Source organism: Syngnathus scovelli, chromosome 10, assembly GCF_024217435.2.
Source record: "Syngnathus scovelli strain Florida chromosome 10, RoL_Ssco_1.2, whole genome shotgun sequence".
In the NCBI taxonomy this organism is placed as follows: Eukaryota; Metazoa; Chordata; class Actinopteri; order Syngnathiformes; family Syngnathidae; genus Syngnathus; species Syngnathus scovelli.
In genome coordinates, this window is record NC_090856.1 from 147,032 (window position 1) to 158,990 (window position 11,959).

At 46.6% G+C, this 11,959-nt stretch overlaps 2 protein-coding genes across 3 annotated transcripts; one reads left to right on the top strand and one right to left on the bottom strand.

Moving 5' to 3' along the window:
* Window positions 1-262: 262 nt before the first annotated feature.
* On the bottom strand, window positions 263-6,361 carry fam102bb (family with sequence similarity 102 member Bb). 2 transcript variants are annotated; one of them, XM_049729581.2, is made up of 12 exons: window positions 5,299-6,361; window positions 4,816-5,223; window positions 3,926-4,046; window positions 3,785-3,814; window positions 3,600-3,716; window positions 3,379-3,425; window positions 3,077-3,171; window positions 2,835-2,936; window positions 2,454-2,676; window positions 1,909-2,045; window positions 1,660-1,729; window positions 263-1,435 (listed from the first exon to the last, which is right to left on the bottom strand). In XM_049729581.2, exons 2-12 carry the CDS (start codon window positions 4,959-4,961, stop codon window positions 1,393-1,395), a joined length of 1,131 nt encoding a protein of 376 aa, XP_049585538.1. In that variant the 5' UTR covers window positions 4,962-5,223; window positions 5,299-6,361; the 3' UTR covers window positions 263-1,392. The 2 variants fall into 2 exon arrangements, with proteins under 2 accessions (XP_049585538.1, XP_049585547.1); XM_049729590.2 differs by lacking the exons at window positions 263-1,435; window positions 1,660-1,729 and having other exon boundaries at window positions 3,006-3,171.
* Window positions 6,362-6,502: 141 nt separating this feature from the next.
* Window positions 6,503-11,623, top strand: slc25a24 (solute carrier family 25 member 24). The gene is made up of 10 exons (XM_049729560.2): window positions 6,503-6,933; window positions 8,067-8,193; window positions 8,269-8,356; window positions 8,581-8,692; window positions 9,488-9,646; window positions 9,746-9,898; window positions 10,075-10,182; window positions 10,459-10,626; window positions 10,915-11,065; window positions 11,124-11,623. The coding sequence occupies exons 1-10, from the start codon at window positions 6,754-6,756 to the stop codon at window positions 11,303-11,305; spliced, it is 1,428 nt and encodes a 475-aa protein (XP_049585517.1). The 5' UTR covers window positions 6,503-6,753; the 3' UTR covers window positions 11,306-11,623.
* The last annotated feature ends 336 nt before the right edge of the window (window positions 11,624-11,959 follow it).

Here is an 11,959-nt window from a genome sequence, read left to right on the forward strand (position 1 = left end):
TGGCATCCCGTTCCCTGAAAAAAGTGAAGCCCGTTCAAACCCATGCCGTTTCTATTTTGTCCTCGCTAGAACGAGATGACATTTGCACCTTTTTTCTTGAATGGGATGTTGGAGCAGAGTGTTGTCGCTCGAAGGAAACAACACATCTCCGAAAGGAAACCGTAACCACCGGAGTTGAAACAGCGCAGTACATCACCACAGAAAAACCCAAGTCACATTTGAATAGAGACGACAACTTCACAGAAGAGAGGAAGCGAGCAACCATGTTTGCAACAACATGTTAATTAGCCACCCTTGTACCTTTGCCAGGCACACAGGTACACTCACCATCAACAGATACGTCAAAGGAGGGAGTTGACCGCGTGTTTTGTAAACTACGTGCGTACATCAAACACAATGTTCTCTTGGCATTTTCAACACGACATTAAAATGATGCCCAACACGGATATAAATAAAAAAAATAGCGATTCGGGTCGTGGACGGGAGTTTGGGTACTGCTCCTTCAGCGGGCTAATGAGAAGAAAGTACACCAAATCTAATCTGGAAAGAAATAGAACGGCGCAAATCATCACGCTCGATACTGTAAACACTACACTCGGATATGACCTCCATGGGAAGTGGACTACGTAAATTGCCATTTGTACTATGGATGCGTAGGCTAGAGAACAAGAGCGAGCGAGCGAGCGAGCGGCTTAAAGGTACACGACACTGTGAAAAAAAACAAACAAAAAACTGTTTCCAATGATCCCAGGAGCTAAGGCGTCTGTCTAGAGCTTTATGCCACCCCCATGGCAAACAGGTCCTAGGTCAAGGACCAGTGGTTCAAGTCCACCACTCAATCTTTATAGTAAAATATTCTATCCACTTTCAGAGTCTTTACAACAACAGCAGCAGCAGCAGCCTCTCAGCAGCAGCCTCTCAGCAGCTTCAATGCACAATCGTCAACAAAACATGAAAGGGAATTTTAAAAAACCAAATGAAAACGCATGGCGTTATCTTCCTCTTGCAACCGGCCCCAGTTGACATTGTTCTGAGGGGCTTGGTCCGACAATGAGATGACGACTGGGGGAATGGGTGTGAGATATCATTAACATATGCAGCCCTTAACAATACTAATTCTTAATAATAATTCATAGTAATCATCAACACACACACAAACAAACAAACAAACCAAAAACATATGTATGATGCCACTTGTCAACATATAAAGTGGGGTCGATCAGAATGACGCAAGTGTTCAGTTGTAAGAGCACAAGGAGGCGCTCATGTGACGTTTGCCACTCGCTGTGCACCAAATACAAGATCGGCAATAAATGGCAGAAAGAAGACCCATATGGTCACAACCCTGCCTGCCTGCCTGCCTGCCTGCGTTTTGGGGGGAGCTAATCCAGTTTAACGCTTGATCACCACTTGCTCGTACGCGCCTGCACCAACCCTGCAGTGGGATGAGACACAATAAGACAACGTCAAATCTTGTTCATTCGGGAGAACGTTACGACACCTCAGGCCAAGCAATCCAACTTATCACAATTCTTCCACGCTTCCCTTTTGTAAACATCATGGCTTGACAACGCAGAAGGCATTTTTGAATTGTTTAAGAAGGTGTTTTGGGGATAGGAGAACGCGGAGACGATTCTCGAACGAGCAAAAATGGCTAACCTGGTAGGAAGGTGATGGCTTCCGAGAGCTGTACTTCCTCCAGGCCCGACAAAGAGCCGTAAGCCCTCCTCTGAAAGGACACAAGGCGAGGGGAGGGGAGGGGAGGGGAGGGGAGGGGAGGGGAGGGAGGGAGGGAGGCGGCGTTCTTTATACACAAGCTAGTAAGTAAGTCAGGTGACTTTGTGGCTGCTGTGGATGCAAATTGAGCCAGAGGAAAAAAAGGCAATCCTGTTGTTGCACGTTTGTTACCTTCCGTACTAGAGTCGAGATGGTCAGGTGTGAAGTCTTGGCTTTGGAGGATTTTTTCCACCACGTCGTCAGCATCCACTCGAGTATCGTCCATTCTCTTTAGCTGAGATTCCATGGAGTCTTGCTTGACCGGATGCCTGCCGACGGAATAGGCGGAAGTCATTTCCCGGCCGGCCGGCCGGCCGGCTTCGACACATAAATTGCATCAAACGCTCGCTCGCTCGCTCTCACATAAATGGCTATTTTTATTCTTCCAGTAAAACATTTCACTAGGCTGTCGTGACTTGGTTTGTTCGGGAGTCAAAGGTATTTTTAGCATGAAATAGTGTCGCTGAGACAGCATGTCATCTTTTAATGAAAGCACATCACGTCCCACTATCAGGCTATCTTCCGTTTCTTGCACGCTGCTACACCCTGTACGACTATTACATATGACATTATTTGAAGGCAGAAGCAGTCAAGAGCAGTCCATCTACGTACATACATCTATGTATGGTTATAGGGGTTAGCAGTTGCTCGCCGTCAATGAAAAGGTCAAAGGTAACCTGTTCAGCCGCTCGCAGGACGAGGCGCTTCGGACCGGAGAAGTCACGCTGGAGTCGGTGGCGGACGGCGGATGTTCAGGCAGAGCGGGACACGTTCTGGACTCTCTGTCCTCACTTGGTTCTGGGATGCTGCCGATGCCCGTCGAGGCGCTTCCCACCGAATGGTTCCGACGGTGACCGTAGTCGGACATGCTGGATGAGCGGGAATGGCCTGTACTGTAGCCTGAAATGGAGAGGGAACGTTGCTTGCGATGGCGGCACAACAATCTCCTCTGCTTGGACATGCGTGCATGCTAGCTAGCTAGCTAGCTTGACAATACTGAGATGACCCATCACACTGACAAGATGTCAAGGAGAATTTAAATGCGGCTGTTTTTTTACCCGAGAGTCTGGACTGTTGGCTGGCGTAGCTGGAAGTTCGCGAGTGGCCAGAGCCGCCGAGCTCGTCAACAGAACACTTGACGTCTCGACTCTCTGTGTATGCTGCAAAATTTGAAAAATGTCAATCATCGAGCGAGTCCTCTTTTAGCTACTAATTGGCCCGTGACGGACTTTTTGGGAAGGATGGCACAGGATGGAAATATTGCGATTGTGGGCATCATTTGGCTCACCCACCCACCCACCGCAAGAGTTCTTTTGCGAGTCGCCTCCCCTTCTCTCCTCCAGCAGGCTGTCTCCGTCACCTTGGATGCCAAATACGGCGGCTGTGGAAGGTGGGCTGATGATGACGACGACAGAGCTTTTAACTTGTCAGCTAACGTACGGCGACAAAGACATTCACAATGCTGGGCTAAATGGACCTGTTCCTACACTCGGTGAGTTGAATATTGACTGCATGCAGTCAATGGTTGTGCTCAAGCACCCAAGCCTTTCATCAAAGGCAGTTTGCAACATTCACAATGGGAAACAAGTTTGGCATACTTACGTTTTGAAACAGGGATCTCCTGACATAAGCTGGGTACTGATGATAACCTGCAACCCCAAAAAATGTTACGCTTCACGTCAGGCCTGCCTGGGATATCGAACAGCAGCGGCGGCGGCGGCGGCAGATGACAAATGGGAAAAGATGTTGACATTTTGAAAAGAAATGATGCTTTGTCCCGTCCGTCCAAGTCCAACAAGTCAGCCGGAGACCATCAACCTTACCTTAAGAATGGAGTTATCTTGCCGAGTATTTTTAGTATCGTAACCCTCCAGCAGACATCTGCGGGTCGTGCTTCCCGAGCCGGCAAACTCTGATAAATTCAGATCTGCAAAACCCAGCTGTAGGTGGACCAAAGTCATTTAGCGGGCTAAATAACGATAAGCTTTAATTGACACTATTAGTTTACCTTTGCATACGCTTTCCCCCCCTTCAGCTCCTATACAAACAGAAACACATATTCAGTACAACGTACTGTATACGTAGTACGTATTTGTGCACTCGAATGTTCTCCAAAAATACAGCAGCGCTGCCTCCATAAATCAAGTACCTTTCGGACTGATACGCGGCACACGCAGGGGTCCAGTACACCAGTCCCAGCACTGGCATTCATTTTACAGGGAAAAGAGAACCTCTTCCTCCAGCGCACACTATTGGCTTGGACCGCTTCCCTGTGTGACGAAACCACAAACACGTCAGCGTTGAGTCAAATTTGGAGCAAGCGCACATTATACGTATGAATATCCCATCAACTATTCATACCTGCTATTCTTAGATCTTAATATCGTACACGTATACGTACGTAGTATGAACAAGAAGGCCGGAGCTAGGGCTGTGTGAATTTCATAGCTCAAACATTTCCCCAGATATTCGGATCATGATATAACCATTTTACTCTCAGTGAAAAATGAATAAATAAATAAATCCAACAATGTGTGGAAAGAGTTTTTTTTTTTCCAATTAGAATCAATATTAATAGTCTGCAATAAATGAAATATGAAAAGTCATTGTATTGTCAATTGTGCTAATTATATGCTACAAAAGAAGCGTTTGTGTGGGTGCGTGCGTGCGTGCGTGAACTGCATCCTATGTAGGAATGGGTTCTTGTTGAGAACTATTTTTCGATGATGAATTTTGCTATGGTTAGTTTTGCTTCTGCCAGCAGAGGGTTAAGCTGCCATCTTAAATAGCACTTACATAAGGCCTACCTACAGCTTGCTTATTTCCATTTAAGGCTCGTGACATAAGGTGTCTTTGGCGAGGAAGCCGTTTCCATCGCTCCGACGAACGAGTTGGTATCGTGAACATTTGATTCAATTGGGCAACGTCTCGTCTCGTCTCGTTGGTGTAAATCCAAACAAGTCCACTCCGCCCAGCCCGCCCGCCCGATGCCGCCCGCGCACAGCAAGCAGCAGCAGCAGCAGAAAGAATGACGCTCACCTCGAAGACTCCTCGGAGAATCCGCCGTCCAGGAGTCTGACTTTACAGAAAAGGACTCCATTGACAAATGGAACCGACGAAAGCTCGTCGAGCTCAAAATCCACCTTAAATTTGAATTTCTTCTTTTTCATCATCATTAAATCCATGCACGGGCTCGACAGTCTTGAGATGGATGTTTAATGTCGTCCGACGTCCATTGTGCACAGAGGTAATCACCACATTGATGTGTTGTGGGAGGGAGGCTGGGAGGATGGGAGGATGGGAGGATGGGGAAGCTGCTGCTGCTACTGCTGCTGCTCTCAGCGCTCACGACAGACGCCACGCCACGCCACGCCACGCCACGCCAGGCCAGGCCACGCCAGGAGGGGAAAAGCTGCACACCCATCGAGCGAGCGCTTCCTAGTTTACCTTTCAAAATAAAATAGAGTTACTCGAATCCAAAATGTCGACACTTGGGGGGTAGTGAGAAGTACTATAACATACATTTAGATCAGGCGCTCCGAGGCCCTCCAGTGGTCCGTGGCAATATTGCAGATGGTCCGCGAAATTGGAAAGAGAAAATAATTGTAACAAAAATATAACGGATATATACATATTATTTAGACTTCATTTATTTTCCAGCTCATTTTGTGAATCGTTTAGCCACCCAGATGATGTCAAATTTAGTATCATGTACGTATTTCACAAAACACAGTACATAGCACTACATTGAAAGGGCAAACACGTTATGAACATACTGCCAAAATAGCAGGGGCTTATTCAAGTTTCCACATGTACGCCAGAGATAAGATTTTAAATGAACCTTCAAAACAGTGGAGTTATCAAGTCAGGATTCCTCCAATGACAGCATACTCAGGGCTAGCCCTATAGCCAATGGACGAGGCGAGATATGATTGTCAATTTACATGCACGCACAAAAGAAGTCGAATTGCATCATTTTCACCATTGCCTTTCATTTATAAGATATGTCACATTATTGAAATATACATTTTCTTTGCTCTCCAATCACTAAGTGTCTTGCTGTTGTCATAGGACAAACCAAAAGGAAAAGACCCCCTTTAGCTGTGCTCTGGATAGTTCTGGTCATTTTGACATGTTTAATAGGAAAAAGAAAAAACTACAAATATGTCCGACCGGAAAGGGAGGGGCACATCTTGCAGCTTGGAGGGGGCGGGATGTAAAGTATCTCATTTAAAGAGACCGCACCAAAACGGTTTGCTCTGTTCACAGAATGTATTCAGTGAATGTTGACATTTTCAAATGGCAACAATGTATCATTGGGAATGGATGGGATGGATATTGTGCGATTTGTTAGTTTACGCTAACAGTTTTGGGGGGTTAATGGGAATTTCTGACATGTTAAAAATCCTTCCAACAATCTCAATCTCTTCTTATGTTGAGGAAATGTCGAATGGATGAGGACTATTTCGTGGGAAAAGTTGACATTTGTCGTTTGGGAGTTTCTTGAAAGTGATCGGAATATTTTGGAGTGATGTAAATGCACCTTTAGATTTCACACAGTCAATGTATTCAAATAGCAACAGAAATACGACTCTCTGAGCTCGCCCTCAGCAGTGCGCAATATGTGAGGGCGCAGATAATGCTGAAGGAAGGGTGTGTCTCTCTGCCTCCCGTGCGTCCGTAAAAAGAGGAGGTCTCCAAGGAAAAGTCGGGCGAGTCTGTCTAAAGTCTCCTAACCACCTCTCGCTCACACACGCACACACACACGCACACGCTCATTCCTAAAAACAACAACAATTTGATGATCTACTTCATGCAAGCATCTCCAAGTCGACGTGCGTTGTATCGATTCGGCGCGCGACATTGCGGAAATCCGATCCATCCGAACTTACACGGAACCGAAACCAGAAGCAGCGGCGACCACAGGAGTGGATTTGCTACCATAGCTGAAGATTGTTTCCGTTTGTCAAGCAAACCATGTATCAAACACTTGCAAAAATGTTTTTAACGGAGTGTCAGTGCTCGGCGGAGACCCCCAAAATATACGAGGAGCTGTTTGCCAAGCTCGACGCAAACAAGGATGGGAAAGTGGATGTGTCGGAACTGAAGGCAGGCCTGGCTGCAATGGGCATCCGTGCCAGGAAAGGAGCGGCTCAGGTAATTGGATTGATAACCTGTCAGAAACGCACAACACAGTACTCGTTGACTGACTACACACGCTAAGGGAAGGAAAAAGTATTGTATTGACATACTGCTCGTAACTTTGACGGTAACTCGCGTTCTCTCTCAGAGAGGAATTTCATATCCACCAATTTCCTGAAGCGGGGTGTTACAGTACACATAGTACGTAAAGTTACTTTCTGCTTGGTAGTCATGACCTACTCACAGTGCTCAAGTCAGAAATGGGGTCATGGGGCATCGTCAGATTTTGTCACAAATACATAGAGCGTGATCAACGTCTTCAGGCGCTTGTGTCTGACTATTTTTCACTTGGAGTCGTGCAATGGGCTTGATGCCGTCGTGCAGTGCTCCCCAACCGGTTCCGTGTCAGACATATTTTCGCGGACCGGCCTTTATAGAAATCAATCAATCAATCAATCAATCAATCAATCATACATATTGATGAATAAATAAATCACACATTTATAATAAATATATAAATACGATGAAATAAAACGATACGACTGGCATAAAGACAAGTATAAACAACATGCAAATAAAACTCACCATTCCGTTGAATGAGCGGGAGCACTGAGCTGGCCGCCAGCGTAATCGGAGACAATGACACCCCAAGTGGTTAAGGTTTGTCTTGGAATACAGGATGCTTGCTCTCCATGTGCCATGAGCTTCTTGATCTGAATTAACCTGTGTCAAGAGACACAGCTGTACCGACGGATGTAATTAGGAGAGAATCGCCACATTTTCCAGAATAAATTCTTACTCATTTTTGCTAGCTTTGCGGGCTCAACTGGGGAAACATGTCACGTGACCGGGACGAGCGTCTTGACCTGAATGAATTGATCGTCGATCATTTAAAAAAAAAAAATCAATCCCGTGCGGTTTGGCAGCCCCGTACCAAGTGACCCACGGACTGATACCGGTCCGCGGACCCTGGGTTGGGGACGCGGACCGTAGTGTACAAGCTGAGATTTATTGTCACCACCAGGTGGGGCTATGTAACAATATGACCTATATAGACGTCTTCATGTTGCGACTATTTCTATACTTATAAAGTTTCCGATTTGTTTGAAGTACTACTTTGGACCAATAATATCTTCTGTTCCTTTAAGAAAATCATTTCCTCTGGAGACCAGGACCAAGACGAAGGACTCGACTTCAACGAATTCTCCAAGTACCTGAAGGAACACGAGAAGAAGTTACAACTGACCTTCAAGAGCTTAGACAAAAACAACGACGGTAAAGTGAAGGTTTTGGGCTGTCACGGTAAAAACGGCGTCATTTGGCTGCAGGGTTGACTTTTTGTCTCGACAGGTCAAATTGACTGCATGGAGATCAAGCAGGCCCTCGCAGATATCGGTCTGGACATCGGCAAGGACGAAGCGGAGAAGATTCTTCAGAGGTATTTTTTCAGGATGTACCAGACCGACACTGGGGAAGTGGTCATGCGAGTTCATCGCTGCATTTCTCCAAATGAACACACGCGTGGACAGATGAGATTCTTTTGAAAGACTCCCAATCACTCGCCACTATGAAGCAGACAATATCAAAGACATTACAATTGATCCTGTTTGATTTCTTTTGAATTGCAAAAGCCGAACTGGTACTGAATGACCTTTTGCACAGTATTGACGTCGATGGCACGATGACTGTGGACTGGAATGAATGGAGGAAACATTTCCTGTTGACCACAGCCACCAACCTGGAGGAGGTTGTCCGATATTGGAAACACACTACGGTATGTCTGCAAATTTTCAAAAGCCAAAATGTTTACATATTCACCACCGGCCGGGTTCCTCGGTTTTCGAACATTGAGCAATACACGCATCCATAAATGCCATCGCGGATTGACTGAGTAAGCTTTCCGTATCTTGAGGCCGGGCGGAACGTCCTCCAAATACTACGCTCACCCTAAAAAAGAGGCTTTGAATCATCTATCGCACAGCCAGTTGTCCGAGCTTGGCTGCCGCTGTTCAATGACACGCCTGTAAATAAAAGTGTTCTTGCTAATCTTGGCAATTTAAATCTGGCTTGAGGGATTAGGTCATCAAGGGGATTGGGACAGAACAAGAGAGAGCAAGTCAGTGGAGATGCAAAGATTGAAGCACCAAGCAATAGCATGCAAAGGCATTCACTCTCACTCGTCGGTATTTCTTTCTTTGGGAAGAAGCGCTTTGTCTGACCCAGCGGCAAGCTCCTTTTAGCCGTGGAAAGGATCCATCCATCCATCCAGACAAAACAACAACTTTTTTACCTTTTGAGACAGCAATGGCTCTGCTGCAGCCTCGGCAGCAGCAGCAGCAGCAGCAACATTTTTTTCTTGATTTTTATGATGATGATGATGATGATGATGATGATGGGGCCATTTATGAGCTGGAGGTGGATATGGTAGGTTCTTCAACTTGCATGCTTGTCATTTGCCCTCAGCAGCAGCAGCAGCAGCAGCACCAGCAACTACTACGTATGTCCCTTGAAATGTTTGATGATGTCAAACTCTGGAGAAATGGCTTAAATTCTAACCCCAAACGTCCAGGTGCTGGACATAGGCGACAGCCTGACCATCCCAGATGAATTTACAGAAGAGGAGAAGACGACAGGTTTGTGGTGGAAGCAGCTGTCTGCGGGCGCCATGGCAGGGGCAGTGTCCCGTACGGGTACCGCCCCCCTGGACAGAATGAAGGTCTTCATGCAGGTCTGTCCGCACGTTCGGTCGTTCGTTCGTTCGTTCGCTCGCTCATTGGATCGCGTCCACCGTGTGGCAATCCTTTCATCCATGACTCTTGATGTGCAGGTCCATGCGTCAAAGAGCAACAACATCAACCTGGTGGATGGTTTCAAGCAAATGTTGAAGGAAGGAGGCTTGGCGTCTTTATGGCGAGGAAATGGTATCAACGTTCTCAAGATCGCCCCAGAAACCGCCATTAAATTCATGGCCTACGAAAAGGTAATGAATCCATCCCTGTTTGGAAGAAGACTGAATGTTGTGCTCGGTGGGAGCTATTTTCTCTCTTTGGCAAGTGCAGAGAATTTACTTGCGCTCAGCCAAAAATGAGTCTTTGGGCTTTTTGATTGTGTCTGTCCAATCCCATCTATTTTTCTTCTTAAATTGTGTCCGACTAGTACAAGAAGATGCTGTCCAGCGAACCAGGCAAGATCAAGACGCACGAGAGATTCATTGCGGGATCGCTTGCTGGAGCAACGGCCCAAACGGCCATCTACCCTATGGAGGTGCGCTCCGTCAGGTTGTTTGCACTGGATTTCAATTTTCAATACAAACGGGCCATTGTTTGCCCTTTGCTGTCCGTTTGGATGGATGGATGGATGGATGGATGGATGGATGGATGGATGGATGGATGGATGGATGGATGGATGGATGGATGGATGGATGGATGGATGGAGCAGCATAGGGATGGCCAGATGGATGGATGGAGCAGCATAGGGATGGCCAGATGGATGGATGGATGGATTTTAGGGATGTTCTTTCTTTCAACTTTGTCCTTTTAGGTGATGAAGACCAGGCTAACCCTGAGGAAGACGGGCCAATACTCGGGAATGGCAGACTGCGCCAAACAAATCTTCAAAAGAGAAGGCGTGAAGGCATTCTACAAGGGCTATGTTCCTAATATTCTGGGCATCATTCCCTACGCTGGGATCGATCTGGCTGTTTATGAGGTGAGACGAGACAGCACAGCACAGCACAGCACAGCACAGCACAGCACAGCACAGCACAGCACAGCACAGCACAGCACAGCACAGCACAGCACAGCACAGCACAGCACAGCACAGCACAGCACAGCACAGCACAGCACAGCACAGCACAGCACAGCACAGCACAGCACAGCACAGCACAGCACAGCACAGCACAGCACAGCACAGCACAGCACAGCACAGCCCACCACAGCACAGCCCACCAGTCCGTGTTTTCGTCAACCTTCTTCTGACCCACCATTTTCTCTCCAGAGCTTGAAGAACTTGTGGTTGTCCCGCTATAGCAAAGACACAGCCAACCCGGGTGTGCTGGTGCTGCTGGGCTGCGGCACCCTCTCCAGTACTTGTGGCCAGCTGGCCAGTTACCCCTTGGCTCTGGTCCGTACCAGGATGCAGGCTCAAGGTAACGTCAAGTCTTCACATTGATTTCATAACTCAACTGATGACTTTTGCTCATGCAGCTTCTGTGGAGGGTGCGCAACAATTGCAGATGAAAGAGATGGTGAAGAAGATTTTGGAGAAAGAAGGATTCTTTGGACTTTACCGCGGCATCTTGCCCAACTTCATGAAGGTGCTGCCAGCTGTCAGTATCAGCTACGTGGTGTACGAATATATGCGCTCGGGCCTCGGTATACAGAAGTAAGACAAGAGACGATGATTGATTATGCGCACATGGACACCACACTTTCTTCATATTGTCAAACCTTTCTCCAATTCTGGCTTTCTATTCATTTGGGGTTCCAACTCAGACTCCAGGCAAAGCACGGCTGAGTTTAAAACCTTAGTTTGGATTGCAGGTTCCTCTAGTCGGATGATACATACGTCATCAATCAGGACCGTCTGGAAAATCATTGTGCCTCGAGTATTTTTTTTTCCCCCTACACGAGTTTGCCTTTCTCTCCCTTATTTGGTAGATGTTTACGTCAACAAATAAATACATGAATAAAAACATTTCAGTACACACTTGTGGTCGGTCATTGGAGGTACCATTACATGAACTCAAGTATGTATACGTTCTTTTAGCTTGTATTTTTTTTTATTTTAGCAGATGCACTGATCGGTTGGCACTTTTAATTTCGTTGTACATGTGACGATGACAATAAAGATCTATTCTATTCTAAGTGTCCAAAAAAAAAAGCCCACGGTCACGTCCACTCTTCGATTTCCAAATATCGCTCGTGTGTTGGATGTGATTTCGATGTTGCGTGATTATGAAAGTTAACAAATGACACGCCTTGACTGAAGCTGAACGTTATTACAGGGTGCACTTGAGCTTTAAGAAGCGATGACTCCAGAT

Coding starts and splice junctions, on each gene's coding strand:
- fam102bb (XM_049729581.2), bottom strand. CDS start 4,961: ATGGATTTAATGATGATGAAAAAGAAGAAATTCAAATTTAAGGTGGAT. Junction 3,172..3,378: donor GGAGATCCCTGTTTCAAAAC/GTAAGTATGCCA, acceptor CGTCATCATCAG/CCCACCTTCCACAGCCGCCG. Junction 2,937..3,076: donor CTCGCAAAAGAACTCTTGCG/GTGGGTGGGTGG, acceptor CAAATTTTGCAG/CATACACAGAGAGTCGAGAC.
- slc25a24 (XM_049729560.2), top strand. CDS start 6,754: ATGTATCAAACACTTGCAAAAATGTTTTTAACGGAGTGTCAGTGCTCG. Junction 8,357..8,580: donor GCGGAGAAGATTCTTCAGAG/GTATTTTTTCAG, acceptor CCTTTTGCACAG/TATTGACGTCGATGGCACGA. Junction 8,693..9,487: donor GATATTGGAAACACACTACG/GTATGTCTGCAA, acceptor CCAAACGTCCAG/GTGCTGGACATAGGCGACAG.